The 20,892-nt window shown below is 40.2% G+C and overlaps 1 protein-coding gene across 1 annotated transcript in view; it reads left to right on the top strand.

The window, feature by feature from the left end:
• LOC110458958 overlaps positions 1-20,892 on the top strand; it is a 38,536-nt gene that overhangs the window by 13,724 nt on the left and 3,920 nt on the right. The window contains exons 2-3 of the mRNA XM_021510953.1: positions 17,497-17,658; positions 20,167-20,313. Of these exons, the coding sequence (XP_021366628.1) occupies positions 17,497-17,658; positions 20,167-20,313 (309 nt within the window). The remainder of the gene's footprint in view (positions 1-17,496; positions 17,659-20,166; positions 20,314-20,892) is intronic.

Consider the following 20,892-nt stretch of genomic DNA (forward strand, 5'->3'; position numbering starts at 1 on the left):
GTCTCCAAATTTTAATGATGTATTATGGCTAAAAGCAATGAATACTGAAAATTATCATTTATGAGGACCCCGCACATTCATTAAGAACCCCCGAATTTCAATCCAGGGGATCCCAAGGACTTTCAAAAGTCAAAATAGGATGTAAAACCCTATGAACACACTTTGTTGGCATTTTTAAGAAAAGCTAAACATTGTTTCTCTATTTGTAATCATGAAGAATTTCAGCCGTATTCCCTTCCCTCCCAGGCTCTGGTCCCTTCATTCCAGATTTGTTTCCTTCCACTCATGTCCACAAATTGCATTATTTTAACGTCAAATGTTACATGCAACCTCTGTCCCATGATCTTTGACGGTCACCATTACTTCACGTAATCACGTTATAACGCTTGTGTCCTACTTACAACATGCTTAAGCTTAATTGGCACAGAAAAGCTACGGTATTTAGTACACAACATCCGTTATACTGCCTCTCTTTAAAAGCAAGAACTGTTACATCTTTAAAAGCAAGAACTGTTACACGCGAATGCCTTCAAACGGTAAATATTTGTGCCTTTCCGTCATACTGTTAATCAGGGATCTTTTATGGCGTGACATCAAATTCCAACAGTTTCCGAATGGTTTCCGAATGACGTGTCTTTGTCCGACAATAAAAGGTAACAACAGAAAACACGGAACTTTTTCTGAAAAAGAAAAAAAAAGGAGCATTTATTGTGAATCGAAAGATTCCAATTAGAAATATAAAATCGACCAATTTTCTGCGTTATTTCGAAAGTAAAATGTAAGCAGCTCAGATTCATTTACAGCGTAAATGTAAAGCATAGCCCTATTAATCCTTCAAATAAGTTTGAAGGAATCGATAATCGTTATCTCTTCAATATAGATCTACATGGCCCGTTCTTACAATAATGTGTGTCTGTAGCAAACGTTTACACTCGGTGTCCGTATATTTTTGTGTAGTTTGTTGTACTGGAAACGGTAATGGCAAGTAAAATGAACTCTTTCAATGTAAAATTCCCTTTTAACTGGGTTAATTGATCGGATGGCAACACGGGGAAAAAGTAGGTTTACAAGGTCAAGTTGAAAACAAATACTGTACAACGCCGTTAAACCGAGCATGAAAGAAACCTTTGTTTATGTCTTCTAAGACTTGACTATTGTAAGTGAGATGGGAAACTCTTCATAGCATCGACATAAAAAACAAGCAAACACGCCGAAACTAATAGTGCTTATTGGTGCTAAAATGTAAAACATGCCATCGTAACATGGAGAGGTACTATTCGGGCCAGGTGTGCCTCAAGTGTATCGCCGGCTGTCGAGTAGTACGGTTAAAAAAGCCATGGCGCCACTACTGGGGATGCTACTGTAGTATAATCCGAAAACTGTACTCGGGGGGGAAAACCCCCCCTGAGTATTTCACTACATCTAAAGCATTGATGAGCAATGCATGCGCGCGTCGACTGTGACCCAGCTGTGGCCAGATCTAATGCCAACAGTTCTCAAAATACCCAAAAATGTTAAGTAATAAGAACAAATGCCAAATTTTGAAATACGACAAAGATTTTGATTACGATCTGAGAATGTTTAAATTGGCGCCGATTCTGCGAATGAATGAATACACGAAATCGACTTTCTATGTTTGCACAAGCACCCCTTTCTTAAAACTCTCTTTATCGCTTACTGTTAGTGGCCTGAGGCTGAAACATTCAGTGTGTCTGGATCAATTATAGAAATAACTTCCTTGCTCAAAGAAAACAACTTCCTAAACATCAGCTAGAATAACGAAAATAAATAACAAAAAACCAAAAATGCATTTGTACAGTTTCCAATGATTAGGAATATGTATATGAAACTATTTGTTAATAAATAACTTAAAAAAGTACAAAGAAACACACCAAGAAGCTTTATCTGTTTGCATGGTATTGAAATTAGAGCACTCGTCCAGAAATACTGTCATTTGAAATATATTCCTCCGCCCTCCCCATTCTCGATCCATCTTACCAGGAAAAAAGGTTCGTTTGATTGAGATTAGTCGAGACCAAACGCACAAGTTCGTGTTAACTTCAACGATGTTCATATTGATCAAAGTCAGCGAGAAGCTTAGATCTGTTCCAAATCGGCTCTTGAAATGTTTTTTTGGGTAAAACTAGAAGTATAAGTAGGTGCACTCTACGGTGAAATTGTGCACTCTCTGCTCAAGGTCGGAGAGGCACTTCATTAGTGGTAGAGGGATATACGGACCGCCATTGACCGATTTACGTTACAGTAACGCACGGCAAAATTATTACGAGGGGTCGGAGACATATTCCCCCCTGCTGAAAGTGCTACCGGAGACCAGATTTACGGGGGTGCGTTACACGTTGAGTAGTTCTCCCCCCCACCCCACCCCACCAAACAGTTATTTCTTTGTCTGTAACTTCATCATAATTGTGCTGTATAATGCATTCCCTACTTATGATCGATGTCTTTCTTCTACCTTTCGTACATCTCCGTTATACAACGGCATAACTAACCCGACAAGTCGGTCGCTATCACAGTAAATAATTTGACGGATTTATCCTTACGCGAGTGAACACGGAGAACTCACCTTGTTAATGGTGCCTATGGCCTGGCAGTAACAGTGATTTTGATATTGCGCCAAATATAACACTTCATTGATTGCTTCCCCTGACGAGTTGTGTTCGATGCACGAGATTACGGAGCAGTCGTGCGTGATCGGACAACGTACTCCGCTATTGAGCGTTAAAAAGTAGCTTTATAAGTACAGCTGTAAGTGGCACCGCCTGTGATCTTCAAAGATACACCGGCAATTTGTCTTTCCGTAAAATGATCGTAGAAACGTACTATTGTTATGGTTCAACTTTCTTTTTTCTTGCGTTTTTACACGTCACAGTTCCTATGGGGACTTGTGGTGACGTCTAGAAATAGGAAGAGAAGGGGCCGCGGTGCCAAGTGGTCAATGCGTCTGACATTCAACGACTAGCCCTCCACTGCTGAGTCGCGGGTTCGAGCCCCACCCATGTAGGGCAGATACTGAACGTAGGTCGGTGGTTTTCTCCGGGAACTCCGGCTTTCCTCCACCAGCAAAACCTGACACGTCCTTAAATGACCATACCTGTTAATAGGACGTAAAACACAATCAAACCAAAGAAATAGGAAGATTTGTCATTGTCTTAAATGCATTTCTAAATGAAGTCAAATAAACACTGGGTACTTGTATTATCATACTTTTTACCTTTGCGTTAATCAAAGAATGTCACTCGTTAATAGAACAATGATCATGGGATCAAGGGTTTACGACAGCCACTTTGGTTTTCCGTTGTTCGTTTGCAAAATAAAGCCGTTTTTCACGGTAATCTTTCATAAGAATAATGTAAAAGCAAATTTTTCGTGGTCCCCAATTTTCATGTATTTGCAAAAAAAGATCAATTTCGCGAAATATATTTTTGTGTAGATGCCATGGTACATGTTGTGAAACTCCTTTTACTGCTATGCTTCATATGCACTATTATCAAATCTACAAATTCCACCGTCAAATACGTAGCACTTTCACGTGTAACGTATAGTACTAGCGAGACAACAAATTGCGTTTAAAACGTGAACCACACGACGTCTAAAAATACAGGACCAATGTCTCGTCTCTCGCAGTACGTAGCTTGTAGTTGGACATCTATTAAGACAATATAACGAGTCGGAGAAAACTTGGCAATGGGTAAACGTTAGCACGCGCTCGTTAAGTAATAGAGATCTGTATAATTCATCACGGTATTGTGAGGTGTACTGTGGGGTACTACATGTACATGTGACGAATGGTTGAGTGGAGTGGGGGAGCCTAGCTGAACCACAGAATGGAAAGTCATATATGAGGGAATGTATTTGTGTAACAATGTGAGTGCTTGGGGGAGGTATTGGTGCAAGGATTGAACGAGTAGATGTTTGTGTGATGAATACGAGATTATTACGGGGCTTCAAGCGGGGGTGTTGTTGAAATAAGGACGGGAAATATTCCAAGATTTTGAACGATGATTAGACGAAATGTTAGTCACTCTTGGAAACCTTTCAGGAAGCGTACGTAGTTTATTCGATACCAAACAATAAGGAAACTGCGCTTCCATTTTCAGATTTTACTAAATGTTTGTGCGTAGTTGACTCGAGTTTCACAGCCACAAAAATTACATGATGCCTAACGCTACAGTTAACGGTACAATATTCCTTCTAATTAAAGGCGTCTTTGAGGGGTGACATATCGAATACGTCATCTATGTAAATACTCCATTATATCCGAATACCGGAGAACCTCGGTCTCCATGATTTTTTGCCGTCCTGTATATCGGTGCATTCCCATTTCTCGCAGTATAGTTAGTACGTTGAGCAATTATCAGATGTAAATGAGGGATTGGAGACTAAACGGTAGGCTTACGATGATGTTTTTTCCCTGGCACTGCGGTCAATGCTATTCATACCCAATGTTCTACTGGATATCGTTCAGCAGGACGATAAAAATGCCGAGTCACCAAAAATCGCACGTGTTTTTTTGTAGTCCAATATACATGTATTTATGATAAAGGCGCTTTCTCCAACTACAGTCGATAGATTGTGCGGTAATTGTGTTACACATATCCAGCTTCCGTATCTATTGTCTCCCGAACACCAGAGGAACTGCCTACCATCACGATAAGGTCCGCCATACACTACTGTAGCGCGCGGGGTCAGGGGTCACGTCCGACTTACAGACGTTACGTCATTGTGACACTTTTTGCGTTGATGCCAAAGCGCCAAACCGCGACCGGTGCTTAATGTGTCGGTACTGATCAAGGTCAGGTACGCGTTTAGAAGGTATGGTGTTGTTTTGTAATTGTTTCACATCATCACAACACTGAGTTGACACAGTCGGTATACTTCTAAACATTGTACTCTAAGTATGTAAGACGCATTCATCTTGCGTTTTGGTTATAATATTGTACAGGAAATGAGAAGGAACCTTATGATAAAGCGGTCGACTAGAGAAACACATTTATTGAAGGAGACGGGGGGAAAAAACACAAGCGCGACAGACATAGTTTAGCTTACCCGAGACTTTAATGTGCCGAAAGACGATACCCCGTAAAGAAAACTCGCCCGGCATGGAAAACTTACACCTCAGGACGAATATTCATTTTAACTGTAAAGGACCTATATAAAAGTCAGGGTTTGTCAGAGATTGCTCGGGTTTGACTGGATTCCTATCATTCCGCTACCCTAACCCTTATTTTGGTTTCAATTACAGTTAGCTATACAATTACACTGACAAAGGTAATTATGTATTTTCTATATTTGACGTCCGGTATAGGAACAGACATCGTTGTGAATTATCCTGAATCTAAATAAGGGGGATTGAAGGATGCCTGTCGAAATTGACAGGACAATGGCCATGGCCGCGGTATCAGATCGCGTACACAGTGCAAAACTTCCCATTCGTTGATGAGAGTGTTGTTTAGCGATACGAGGAAAAGTCATGAAAATATTCATTAAAAATAAAGTGTTTTTTGGCATTTGATGAGCATTAATAGCGTATAAGTAGTAGTATATAATAACACATACAATAGAATACAATAGTACATGTATGTACTTTAGTAGTTAGAAGGAAGCCGCACGCAGGGCCGTATTGCACACAAAGCACGTGACAAGAGTAGAGGACCACTGAAATCATTGTGTTTAAAATACAGATAATTGTGTAATCACATTCGTGACAACAAAGAATTAAAATTGCAACTTGATATGGCGGATCTACACTGAAAAGGTTGTGAATGGGCAGTATACCGTGCGGAGGAATACAGTGGACGTTGTATATTATATATATAACATTTGAATTGTCAGACTCTATCAATGTAGAGATAATTGGTTACACAATTCGTATTGATCCGTCCCGGGACGTGTGTCATATTCAAAAATGATGGACGCACTCTATTTGAGTAGGAGGCCCGGCTAGGGGATTTCAGTAAGACATTTTCTTACTTTGGGATAATATTTATCAGGTTATTACATTTCGTTGATTGTATAATTTTTTACAACATGTATAACTGTGTTTAATGGCCGAACGCATAGAAGTATTAAATGATGGAATGATTTCCCCTGGAATGCCGTGGCCATAAGGGACGAATATGATCACGTGACCCAGTTATCAGATGTTCCCGACTATTTCCAGGCCTCCCTACGGATGCAGCTATCTCCAGAATCAGCCTTCCTAGACGGACCCGATCAATGGGTTATGGATACGTAGTAGACTAAAATATCAGAAGCTTTAGATTGTGGTATAATGACATATTGTTTATAGACATACGCGCCGCGTATTTTGGCAAACATTATTGGCAGAAGTGAGGTAATTACTGGCACAATTCGAGTTATAGTCTCGCATGAGTCTTCGTGACAGGGCTTAGAGAATATAAATTAGTGTCGGTCAGAGTTTAGAGATTATAAATCAGTGTCGGACGTGGTTTAGAGAGTATATTTCAGTGTGTATGCATTTTTGAATTTTGAGTTATAAACTCTGGTATTTTTTCCCCCCATTTACACAAATTATTGTCATTGCCTTTTGTATAAATAACTGTGTCATGTTGTCTGGGGGTCTGCCATGACAGATGACAGTCGTAAACATCGCTGATAATGTCTCATGAATATAGAGCTTTTAAAAATTGAATAAAGGCATGTGTAACTTGAACTTGTCAGCTTGGTCTTGTGTTTGTTGACCTTGTTTATTGTCCATGGCTCGTTCATTAAATACTACATTCATGTCATGTAAATTTAGTCTCTCACGGAATCATATATGCAATGCATATATAACACCGTATTATAACGTACGCGTAATATACAGCTAGGTCTAAAATTGGCCAGCTAATTATACAGTATATTAGCATCATTACAGTCTACTCTCAGCGTAGCCAGTGAGCCAGAATTGGGTTAATGAAGTTAGGTGTGGAGTCTTGTACCGGTATGGTCCCTCCTCCATTGACAGGGGAATAGTTGGAATGGTTCGCGTGCATGGTTCTGCTGAAAATTGCACTCTGTTTACCAGAGGATGCCCGACTGTAGCTGTGTTAGCAGCGCACATGCATTACCTGTGGGCTATGTACAGCAGTCGTGTGGTGTGTCGATTAGAAACGTTTTCCTACACCAACAAAACCAATTAACTACCTAATGGAAAACACATCCACACCATGCTTCCACGCGCGCACACCTATACTGCACGCGCCCCACGTGCTGTATTATGCACGACACTCAAGCTAAGAAGGACAGTTAGATATTGTTCCATAAGCTCACAACTTGCGAATTAACGTTATATTCTCGATACTCAAAGTATTCCTTTACAAGCTACATAGGCATCTTGTGTGGACGTGTTGACGTTAAGTTGCTTGTACATCCTCACTTTTGTTGTCACGATTGTTGACGTAACCGTGTTTTCATAAAAAAAATTACTCTGATAATGGTTTAGATATAATTTTTTCAAGTTTCCCCCCCTACATATCATATCACCTTAAGTGAGTTTTACATATGTTGGGACTGGTATTTCGTATCGGTAAAAGTTGCCCACCCATGCAGATGATGGAAGCAGTTTAGTCTTGGTTGGTTTTATTTGAATTTAGCGTGGTAATAACAGAAAATATCAGTTAAAGGACGTGCCTCCGTATGTGAAATGTATGCGTGTGCTCTTGATGTGGTATGCTGGTGTATTTGTCTCCTTGCGACAGCGCGGATTTGATACCGAATTTAAGAGTGCAACACCACTGAAATATCATGCCGAAGGCACGCATGATATTCCGCCCGGTCACAACGGGTGAACGGATCTTGAACTAGCTATTCTGTCTTTGCGTATTGCAGAGTTATCTTCTCTTGGGAGCAGGTATTGATTGTTACGTCATGGGTTTGTGTGAGAAAATTACGTCGTTTTCTCAAAAATTGATGACGTTACTCTCACAAACAAGTGACGTAACAATCAATACCTGCTCCCAAGAGAAGATAACTCTGCAATATGCAAAGACGGAATATTTATAGGTCCGATGTATCCATGTTCGTGGGGATGGTTGACAGCGAGTTATTATACACTGGGACGTGGTAATCATATAGTCACTTACAATACAGTAGGGTTGATTACCTTATGGTTACCTGTCATAATTGCATATACTTACGTAACTTGTATTACAGTTTACCATGCAACCATACTTAAATGCCAGACCGAATGTCTTTTACGACATTAATCGCCTTACAAATGTATGTTATCAATCTCCCCTGCATTTTGACATGTCTGTAATTGTATACAATACAATGATAAAGATACTGCGGGAGGTCAGTCATAGAAGATTTATGACTTAGAAGCACAGGTTATCAGTGTTCCTAGTCAACGTTTTGGAAGTTTCCGCTGATTATATAAAAACATTAGAAAACACATGTAGAGACGATACCATAAATCAAGCAATATTATAAGACACACTCGTTGGCTAAGAACATAAACGTTAGTCGAGAAAAAGTGGAACGTTACGATAACTTGCAGCTCCAATAAAACGTCTAGCGGAGAATGAGTGGGACGTTTGTTACTTTCAAATTCAATTGAAAACGTCTAGAGGAGATTGAGTGGGGACAAGTTACTTTAAATATTTAATTACCCGTCTAACGGGGTAATTGGGACTTTGCAGTACCTTATACCTCCATCGAAACAACTAGCGGAGAATGATTGGAGACATTGCGGTACATTGTACTTAATATAGCCAACACGAAACGTCTAGCGGGGAGTGGGTGAAACGTTAAATTTTGAATATGTAATTTCTTGTGAAGAATGATTGGGGACGCTACATTACCTTATAACTTCAATTACACTGTAAACGTCAAGCGGGGAAAGAGTTGGGCTTCAAGTCAGTGAAAACGTCCAGTGGAGAATGAGTTGGTTGCTTATTTACAGGTCTATGCATCCAACAAAATGTCTAGCGGAGAATGAGTGGGATGTTAATTTACCTATGCGTTAAACGAAATGTCTAACGGGGAATGAGTGGTTTTTTTACGCAAGCTGTGGCTTCAACGCTGTTGCACGCATCCATGTATTTTGCACAATAGAAACAAAGTTATGAAGATATATACATGGATGTAGCTCGTTATAGCATTAGGTACAGATTGGCTGGCACGTATGAGTCAGCATTTATTGACAAGTTTTGACAAGAGAAAATCGGGGTTTAGCGTGACACCTGGCTAGAATTGGAGGTTCCCAGAACGACCTGCCACAATGCTTACACTGCACGATAGTTATCCCATTTACAGTGTAGTACAAATTGCGTTTCCTGGTAACGTAAAGATATTATATAATTCTGGGGAATGCCTCACAGTTGAAAAAAATCGCTGCTGTTCCAGGGTAACGGCATGCTGTTGGCAAGCTTTCTGCATTTCCTTGTCTTCAGTTTTAGTTAAGGTAATTCTAATGGCTAGTTTTGAGCACAGACAATTTTTGTGATTGACCAATAGCAGAACAAGCTCGTTTTTTTTTATTACTTTAGTTAAAAACCTTCTCCTAATCCGTCAAAATGGTACAATATATATGTGTAAAGTACAGACTGGTGTATTTCATCTTGACTTATTCTTTAGGTCATAAAAATAAAACTTTCCAGTTTTTTACCATTTTTTGTTCCCTGTTTATCGTTTCTGCATTCTTTGCCTGTACCGGTACCAAACCCCCTGACACCTGGCGGGTTTCAAAGTAGCTTTGACTGATATATACATATTTCCTGTAAAGTATTTCCCAGAGTGAAAGTGACAAGAGGTATCAAGTTGAATTGACGTCGCACGTGAATCAGCGAGATCGAGAAGGCCCGGTAGCGAAGCAAAGATTCCATCAGCTGTCACTTGTAGTGCGTGCTCGCAGTAATCTTTTGATGGATACTTTCGGGTCCAAAATACTCGCACAAAGAAATAACAATGCCCGATACCTTTTCTGATAAGGCCGGTTACTTATCAGCCGTCACTTGTAAGACCTCTGTACATCAGGCAACATATGCGCTGACTATTTGTGAGTCGTTCGGACATGTTTATCCCGCGCGTTGTACTAGTAACAGCGTTATACTGACCACACCCTACATTACTCTGTTGTCGCACGTGCATCTTTTCGCATGTGGTGACCGACGGTTTGTGTGTATGAGAACCTAACTCCGCATCACACGAACTTCACTCTTATATGTTGGAATACGTAGCTTTGTATAAATAACTAGCCTACCCAGCCACATGTGCATCATTACTCTGTGTTGTCGGAGACAGTACGTGTGCCGGTATCCACCCCTAGCTACCCAACCAAAAGTGCTTCACTATGATGTAAAAGAGACAGTACCTAACCAACACACGTGCATCACTACCATGTGTTGTCAGAGACAGTACATGCTTATCTGTCTCGGTATCTACCCTAACCAACACACGTACATCACTACCATGTAACAGAGACGGTAAATGTTCATGAGTCTCGGTATCTACCCTATACCCAACACACGTACATCACTACCATGTAACATAGACGGTAAATGTTCGTGTGTCTCGGTATCTACCCTACCCAACACACGTACATCACTACCATGTAACAGAGACGGTAAATGTTCGTGTGTCTCCGTATCTTCCCTGTACCCATGACAACACAAGTACATCACTACCATGTAACAGAGACGGTAAATGTTCATGTGTCTAGGTATCTACCCTACCCAACACACGTACATCACTACCATGTAACAGAGACGGTAAATATTCATGTGTCTCGGTATCTTCCCTATACCCAACACACGTACATCACTACCATGTAACAGAGACGGTAAATATTCGTGTGTCTCGGTATCTACCCTGTACCGATGACAACACACATACATCACTACCATGTAACAGAGACGGTAAATGTTCGTGTGTCGCCGTATCTTCCCTGTACCCATGACAACACAAGTACATCACTACCATGTAACAGAGACGGTAAATGTTCGTGTGTCTCGGTATCTACCCTGTACCGATGACAACACACATACATCACTACCATGTAACAGAGACGGTAAATGTTCATGTGTCTCGGTATCTACCCTACCCAACACACGTACATCACTACCATGTAACAGAGACGGTAAATATTCATGTGTCTCGGTATCTACCCTATACCCAACACACGTACATCACTACCATGTAACAGAGACGGTAAATGTTCATGTGTCTCGGTATCTACCCTATACCCAACACACGTACATCACTACCATGTAACAGAGACGGTAAATGTTCATGTGTCTCGGTATCTACCCTACACCCAACACACGTACATCACTACCATGTAACAGAGACGGTAAATGTTCATGTCTCCGTATCTACCCTGTACCCATGAAAACACACGTACATCACTACCATGTAACAGAGACAGTAAATATTCATGTGTCTCGGTATCTACCCTATACCCAACACACGTACATCACTACCATGTCACAGAGACGGTAAATGTTCGTGTGTCTCCGTATCTACCCTGTACCCATGACAACACACGTACATCACTACCATGTAACAGAGACGGTAAATGTTCGTGTGTCTCCGTATCTACCCTGTACCCATGACAACACACGTACATCACTACCATGTAACAGAGACGGTAAATATTCATGTGTCTCGTTAGCTACCCTATACCCAACACACGTACATCACTACCACGTAACAGAGACAGTAAATGTTCATGTGTCTCGGTATCTACCCTTCCCAACACACGTACATCACTACCATGTAACAGAGACAGTAAATGGTCTTGTGTCTCGGTATCTACCCTATACCCAACACACGTACTTCACTACCATGTAACAGAGACAGTAAATGTTATTGTGTCTCGGTATCTACCCTATACCCAACACACGTACATCACTACCATTTAACAGAGACAGTAAATGTTCGTGTGTCTCCGTATTTACCCTGTACCCATGACAACACACGTACATCACTACCATGTAACAGAGACAGTAAATGTTCGTGTGTCTCCGTATTTACCATGTACCCATGACAACACACGTACATCACTACCATGTAACAGAGACGGTAAATGTTCTTGTGTCTCGGTATACCCTACCCAACACACGTACATCACTGTATCTTCCCTGTACCCATGACAACACAAGTACATCACTACCATGTAACAGAGACGGTGAATGTTCGCGTGTCTCGGTATCTACTCTATACCCCACACACGTACATCACTACCATGTAACAGGGACGGTAAATGTTCATGTGTCTCGGGATCTACCCTATACCCAACACACGTACAGCACTACCATGTAACAGAGACGGTAAGTGTTCATGTGTCTCGGTATCTACCCTACCCAACATACGTACATCACTACCATGTAACAGAGACTGTTAATGTGCGTGTGTCTCGGTATCTACCCTATACCCGACACACGTACATCACTACCATGTAACAGAGACTGTTAATGTGCGTGTGTCTCGGTATCTACCCTATACACAACACACGTACATCACTACCATGTAACAGAGACTGTTAATGTGCGTGTGTCTCGGTATCTACCCTATACCCAACACAAGTACATCACTACCATGTAACAGAGACAGTAAATGTTCATGTGTCTCGGGATCTACCCTATACCCAACACACGTACTTCACTACCATGTAACAGAGACGGTAAATGTTCATGTACGTACATCACTACCATGTAACAGAGACGGTAAATGTTCGCGTGTCTCGGTATCTACTCTATACCCAACACACGTACATCACTACCATGTAACAGAGACGGTAAATGTTCATGTGTCTCGGTATCTACCCTACCCAACACACGTACATCACTACCATATAACAGAGTAAATCCCCCTCCCCTCGCGTACCACCAACCCACCCATTTAACGAGGATCACAACCTTGTGAATGACGGAGATATTACGTGCGTCTTCATACCCCCCCGTCCACCATACATCTATACTCTACATAAATAATTATGTTGGGGTGTCGGAGACGATATGTTTGTCTCTGTTTATAATGCCTTCATGTATAAACAAAACTTAACTGTACATCCGCGTGTACTATACACATTTTCTCTCATCACCTTGTTTTCCGATACAAGCTTTTTTTTGTCAAACCAGGAAACACATTTTAGAATAGATATTTATCGGATTTAAACAAACCGCACGAACAATTCTAATGATAACACGCTATATTTATGTAGACCGTGATGGATGCGTGCTACAATGTAACTGTCTTGTGGGTCTACTGAGAGATAGGGTGACATGCGGAACATTCCGACTGTAATATAATAACTCTTTTGTCTTTGGAGATAACGAGAACCAGTTTTTGTGGGTGAACTTTTGACCCCGTTGGTCACAGTTATGTCAATGGTAATTGTATCTGTTCACGTATTTTGCTCCAACTCTAGTACTTTTACCCACGGATCACCCGCGGATCAAACATATGTTCATATGAAACTTAAAATACGCACCGGGTCTTCAACTTTGACCTTTTCTGAGAGGTTGAGGTCAAACTAAACGGTTATGAAGAAAATCGGTCATTGCAAATCTGTCACGCTGCAAACATTAATTTGGGGTTATATGGGGTATCTTCGGCCCTTTCGGGGCTTGGGGCCTTTGTTAAAATAGCTTAATGCGATTAATTAAACGACTTGGCTGCTTGTCGGTCGCATATTGGTCACTGTGAACAAAGAAAACTTTAGGAATACACAAAATCAACGACAATAATTGTGGTCAATGATTAGGCGTCGGTGATGACTCCTGCGAAACTATAACAGCGGGTGATCCGCTCTGGTAAATAGGGTCAGATTCAGCGAAATGCCATGAACTCTAATAACTGGTGTTCTTTTCATTTCCTGTCATAAATAAAAAGGAAATAATGCATGTTATTAATTAGTAATGTGAATAAATTATGCCCCCTGCCCTTCTCTGGACCTCTCCGCTTTCTCTCTTCTTAACAACGCTTTCCGATTAATTATAAGCGACTCTGCAAATGACACACAATATCACAAAAGAGATAAAATATGGACTTGGAACGAGGAAATGAATAAAATGGCTAATCAGCCGAGATTTACGAGATGTTCTTTTTACCTCGGGAATTCTCGCGAAGCTAGATCAAAACCCGTTTTTCGGCCAGAGCAATATAACTCGTACAACAAGAACCGTTAAGTTGTCTCGCGCGGCCGACGGGAGGTGCGTTTATACTACACATACCCCTTTTTATATGCAGTAATAATCGTCGTTTTGTTTTCGGAGTAATTATGCTTGTTTCATCGTGTCAGTTTCATGGAGATAGAATTTTGCCTGTCCTGATAAGATTTCTTTAAGCTGACAGTCGGATACATCGCAGCTTCTCGTGGTTTGTATCACAAGGGAGGGTCGTAAAACACACAACAAGTGGAGCACCTTTGCGGGGTCCAACACAGCATGTCTGGGCACTGCAAAGTAAATAAACACACTCCAATTTACATATAAAATTCATGTAAAGTCGGCGATAAGCGGCGGTGTTACGGAATGTACCGATGACAAACGCGATATCTACTAAATACTACACACACGGGGGAGACAGGACAATGACGGCAGTGCTAAAATACCTCTAAAATGTTAAACAGATTATAATGGGAGTTAAATATGTGGATAGCATGAGGCAATGCTGAGGAGGAGGAGGAGGAGGAGGAGGAGGAGGAGGTGGGGAATTACACATACCAATTCAATTGGGTCATTCTATGTCAGAGCATCCATTTACTATTATCCGGTTATAAATGATACCGAAAGGGTTCAAATGTTATCTGTCGTATGCTTATTTCATACTTTAAACAATATTGCTTTTGATATAAAATTAACTTGAACGTGTACAACCTTACTCCAAATTCCTTCATAAGCATTGTGCATTTATTACGTATGTAGTTGTTGCCTGCTTGGAAGTTTTTTCGGCCCCATCAGTAGATGTCAGATATCCGTTATGAATTAGTAATTAGCTTATCCGTGTCGAAGGTCAATGTGAGCCGAAGATAGTGTTACGCAACGTCCATCGTCATGTACCCCCTAAAAGTCTACTCTTATCCAGAACAGCTGAAAGGATTGTTATTATATTTGGAATAGATTATCCCCGGGTTATTCAATGATTGGTATGCAACCTTTGTAAACGAAGATATTGGTCTTTCTGGGGCGTAGGATTGGGTCCTATAGGGGAACCTGAAGTAGATATTTAAAAAAGAGTTCCAAAGTTCGTAGCATCACTGATTAAATGAGATTCAATACAGTATGAATAGATGTTGTTGTTGTTCAGAGCAGTGGGGCGGGGCCAAAGGGAAATAGAGCAAACTATTCTGGACTTATTCATGTCTAAAATGAAAACGATTATCAAAATTGATGCAATTGATAATCTCATGTTTGAGATCAAAGATTCACTGCTTTGACCTTTTCCTGGTCGAGACATTTTAGACTTCTTTTCAACATCCATTAGGCTTATTGTAACAAAACCTATGAAGAAATAGAACAATGATCTCATAGTCTTGAGCAGCTGTTGTTATTTTTGGGTTGTTTAGAAACTTAAATAACCACCATGTTTTCAGATTAGCTGAGACCTTTTTGAATTAATTATTTCGACAGATACATTTTAACCAACGACGCACAATTGTTCATGCCGTTGCCCTTATAATAGAATGTGTTTTTTTTTTTTTTTTTTATCATATGACACTTTATTTTGTCACATGAAGTGTTGTAATTGTTTTAATATTTTCGGGCCAATAAGGAATCCGAGAGGATCACTATGGTCTCAAGTGAATGGAAACCATGATTTAAAATTATGATCTGGTTCAGATAACGAAATAGACCTGTGAACGAGACAGGCACAATAGACAAGTGTATTAAACCTAGCCTTGCTTAACATCAAACGAGTCTGGTGATCCCAAGATGTTGTCGCAAAAGGAATCGCTGGCGTGTATAAAACAGAAGAAAAGCGATCGCGTCATGTAATATCATCGCGAGTTGGAGATATCGGCGTTGATTGATTACACTTGATGGGAATTGGCACAGAAAAAATTGTTCAGCACGAAATTCTTCTATCTATTGATGGACATAGCCATGATGAAGGCGAAACATCGGGAAAACAACCACGATCGTTTTCTGCTCGATCTCCTGTACATTTGCAGCAGTAGTCAGTGGTTTGAACGATGTCTAATTTGACTGAAGTACATTGTACTTGTTGTCTTGTCCGAAATTACATGCATCAACTGTCCGCGTATCTGCCATCTTGTGTTACGGCCACCAGATTCTATGGCTGAGCAATGTGTCCGGGTTTTGCTCTTTGCTCCAATGTCGGTCAAATCCGGCCTACATTTTATAATTTTGTATCAGTGATATATGTATATATGAGGGAGACTGATGAAAACATCAGCCCGGGGATTAGGCCTCTATTCTATCATAACTATGCTTATCCTTCTCCTCGGGGAACCTGGACGAGTAAGTCACGCGGTTGTCGATATATCTCCATGGCAATACGTCCATAGGTCACTGGGATTAATAGGGGTCAACAAGGGGTTCTTATTTAATATGAGAATATAGCTGCATGCTCTGTAGATAGCCGTCTTTGTATCCGAGGTCAATGTCGACGTTCCTGTATATAGGCGCGTGATTTGTGTCATTCTCAATTTGACAATACGTGAAAAACACGCGAGCTAAGGAGTTTTCATTAACTTAAGTATTAACCTTGATCCCCTTTGGAGTAGACTGTTGACAACAATAATACGTTCGAGAAAACAGGGGTCCAATACCATATACGGTAAAATTTATCATCCTCGGCCAGTAGGTGGCGTCACGGTGAATGCACAGCCGCCTCTCAATAAACAGGATATCACAATTATAAAACGTACGAGCTTGTTAAAAAATATCCGTCATGTATAGCGCTGCTGAAACAAGACTACTTTCTCAAGTTTTTAAATAGTATGCACATTGTCAATGATCGAAAATTTTATAGACCACGAACATCCACGTCATCGTAAAGTAAATTTTATTACCCGTGAATATGCGTATTTAAAATTTTACATACTGTCTTTGCCCCTTTGTACCAGGCCTATGTACTATGTCCGTATACTTACAAACATTGATTTTAATCACATATTTGAAAGCTGAATACCAATAGTTTATTGGATTTTATAGCACAGCTTGGATGTCAAATTTGAGGACTCCCTCTCATTTAGCCCAAGAATGGGTGTAAGATCGGCCCATACTTCAGTATAGGTATGTTTCGGGCCTGTATGGGTTTATCTGAGTGAGGATGCATGAATGATAAAACTTTCATAGGACGACATCGAGTTCCCGAGTAAAACCCACGTGGTCGCGCAGCTGATCCCATTGGCTTCCGATCGGGGTATCGAACCCCGACCGCCTTGGTGAAAGGCAAGTTCGCTAGTCACTGCGCCACCCGACCACCTACCTTCATGTGTACACATGTATTATGTCCTGTTTTCATCATACAGTATACTGATGTCCCAATATTTTCTACTTTCAGGAGAATGCCCGTTTTCCGACCTGGAGGTAGGTATGAAGTACCTGATGTTCATGGAGAAAACGTCAGAAGCATATGCACTCAGGTACACAGCATTTGAAGCGGACATTATTTCCGAGGTTGCTGCTGTGTGTGGACTCCAGCGTACACACTTTACTAATGATGGTAAGTATTTAATGATCTTTCCCAAATTGTGTTTGTGGAAAGTGATTATAATTGTACAAAAAAAAGAAGTGTTATTGTTAACTTTTCCCGTCATTTGGCTTCAAGTACAGTATAAAAAAAATGGCCGGCAAAATTGAAACATGTTAACACATGTGAAGCTTAAGACAGTGTACAACACAACTTGAATAAAGGTTGCAGCAACAAGCTACAGATCCACTTCTGTACCTTTTGAATAGCTATGCATGATATATTGATGAAACGTCATAGAGTAAAACCTGCATTATATTTAACGTCGAAACGGCGTTAAGTAAAACGTATGTAAGGCTGGGCATTAAAAATACGACTTTGAATGTCATGACGTAGATTTATAAAGAATTTCCTGGCTGCATTTTACTACTAGCTTATCTCCCCCTAGTTTAGAACTCTAGAATCAGACATCCAAGTAATCAAAACTATTCAGAGTTTATTTTTTTCTTTGTGATTCAATATTCTAGAGACGGTGGCCAGTCTAGTATTGACCAAATGTTGTATGTCATCACTATTATGACGCCATAGTTAAACGTTGGGAAGTTAGACATCACTGACCCCTTTTGACTGTTCTATTTATTAGATAAACAACCTAAATATATACACCTGTCTGCATAAATGCTAAATCCCCTTCCTCATTTGGCATTCATAGCCAATGTGAATGCCAAATGAAAATGACAATTGAGCATTAAGCGCTACATTATTTTAGCGATTATTACGGAATTTGTCCTTTCCGCTTGCTTTCATACTGGAAGAATGAAACCTGAAGCCGTTTAAAGCTTAAGCGTCATGTTCACCAACACATTTTTACCAGTGTCATGTTCACCAACACATTTTACCAGTGATCAAGGCAAAATTGCTTTGAAAGAACAGTTTTCTTAATATGGCATTCTTTTTTCCCTTATTTTCACGAATGACAACCCCAGTGTGCTTTATACCACCTACCCAGAATTTCGCTAGTATAGAGGTCAAAGGTTAAGACGGCATTTTCCATGCATGTCTTAGTGATATTATTTGTTCATACATATAAATGTCATTGTATCACAAAATCACCATGAATTTATGAATTTTAAGGATCCCCGTACCACTGCCAAATACCAAAAACTAAGTGTGGAAAACTGTTTTATCCGGCAAGACTAGACATGTAGCCTTGATGAATTATTTATAATTAAATCATTCACCCCTGAATTTCATACTGAACTGTTCCAACCTTTGAATTGGAAGAGTTCAAAAGATTCTGTGCATATATTGAGCAATAGCCTTTCCACTCGCGAATTTTAATAGTTGGTATGCGCATGACTGGAAATGTCGCGAAACAAATGCCTCCAAATATTGATTATATTAAATTTACAGACAACCAAACAAAAATGCATGGCTTAGCGAACGTGACGAAATGGTAAATTTTAAACGAAGAAAACTGCAGGGCGACGCGTTAACGTTTATGTGTAGCTATATGGTCGGAGGTTGTTGCTAGGGCGTTTGCGCTTCTATCTGGGCCAACTGCGCTACCATCTTTGCCAACAAGAGTGATAATATAATTTGATAAAACTTATATCATAGTTAAAAAAAAATACATGTACCCTTTGGGTCCCCATACTCACTTGTCTAGAAGAAATCTCACCTCTTACCTGTAGCTTGCCAAAACATTAAAACATTTTATCCTCTTTCATCTCTCCGTCATGTCTGCAATTTTTATCTTCTTCCTTCCTGGAGACTTGTCAAACTCATTTTTCGTTCCGCGAACGGTTATTTTTTTTGGTCTGCCATACGGTAACCGTTCTCACTGCGAAAATTTGACTCGTAGCAATTGCGTTCAGACCGAAACTATTTGTTTATATCATACAATGGGAACATAGGACTTTCCTGGCGTTAAATTAGAAAAGAAAATATAGCAACTACATGATTTATTTCTGATATAATTTTCTTACCTGGGATTTCAGAACAAATATTATCACATACAGATGTAAAGTGACATGTAATTTTGTTTAAACTATACCCTTATAGAAATTATCGAACCGAAAAACTAATAAACTATCGAATCTTTTTTTTTTTAAATTATTAACACACATGTTTATAATTGTGTACTCTAAGGGGCTGTTTTGTATGGGTATTTTTCTACTTGTCAAACTTTTATCAACGTCAGTATTACCATGAAGTTATATATCTACTCACTACTGTGTATTAGCATTTTAGATTTCTAAAAAAAGTAATGTATTCTTTGCATGGCCCAAAGCGGTCGCTCACATACCGCCTTGTCTTAACACTAACGAATGCATGTACTAGTGTCCCCACATATCTCGATATTGAAGCCGTTTGGGCTGCCCCTCTACCTAGCCCCCTCCGTGTTTCACTAAACGTGGGCTATTTTATACAATTGTAGAAAGATGGTCCGTGTACAATACTCTACTCCAAGTGATGTACATCCAAAATCTATTTACGTCATTGTGCATGTGTAATACAGTTTGTCAATTGTTTCCTCAGAGGATGCGTGCCCTCGGCCAGAAGATCCCCCGTATTGTATCCAGTACCCAACCCCAACAACAGCCGGCAAACCAGATCCGGATGCCACACCCTCGCCGGAACCAGAAACGCAAAAACCAGATGTGGATGTCGTAGTCGGAGGTCAAGGTAAGCACGTGAGGCCAGAAAGGTTATTGTGTGACGGTGCAGGTCATTCTGTGACAGAACGATGTTTTGATTATTGTAGAAAGATCCCTGCACAGTATTGCATAGTTGGATATGGACAAGGTTTTGTTGGAAGGGGCAACGGACAAGAAGTGAAGACAGGCAGTGTTCATGTGTTTTGTTGTGACTTACATTATTTGTAAAAGCAATGAATAGTGTTTCGATACTTTCCCGGGTATGGAGGGAAGATGAACAAATGAAAGTCTTCTTGGTGTGTTCTGAATATGTTCTTCTATAAAGGAATGCGATTCTTCTTTTCACTGATTAAAAAACCCCTCTTAGAGCTTTGTTTCTCAAATTCAGAATGTTGCACCTTTTGCCTACAGTAGAAAATTATGTTTATGCTGGAAGTGTGAGGTATTTCCCCTGTTTTGCAGGAGTTTCATTTCCCTTGATTGCTGAACCTCTGCGTATACATGTAATACTCTCTAAACCACTACTTAAACTTCGCAAAATAGCGAGACAATTTTATGATTGGTTAATTCGAATGAACTCGAAAACAATCGTCAGACATTGTTCAAA

This window comes from Mizuhopecten yessoensis, unplaced genomic scaffold (assembly GCF_002113885.1).
Source record: "Mizuhopecten yessoensis strain PY_sf001 unplaced genomic scaffold, ASM211388v2 scaffold9875, whole genome shotgun sequence".
Lineage (NCBI taxonomy): Eukaryota > Metazoa > Mollusca > Bivalvia > Pectinida > Pectinidae > Mizuhopecten > Mizuhopecten yessoensis.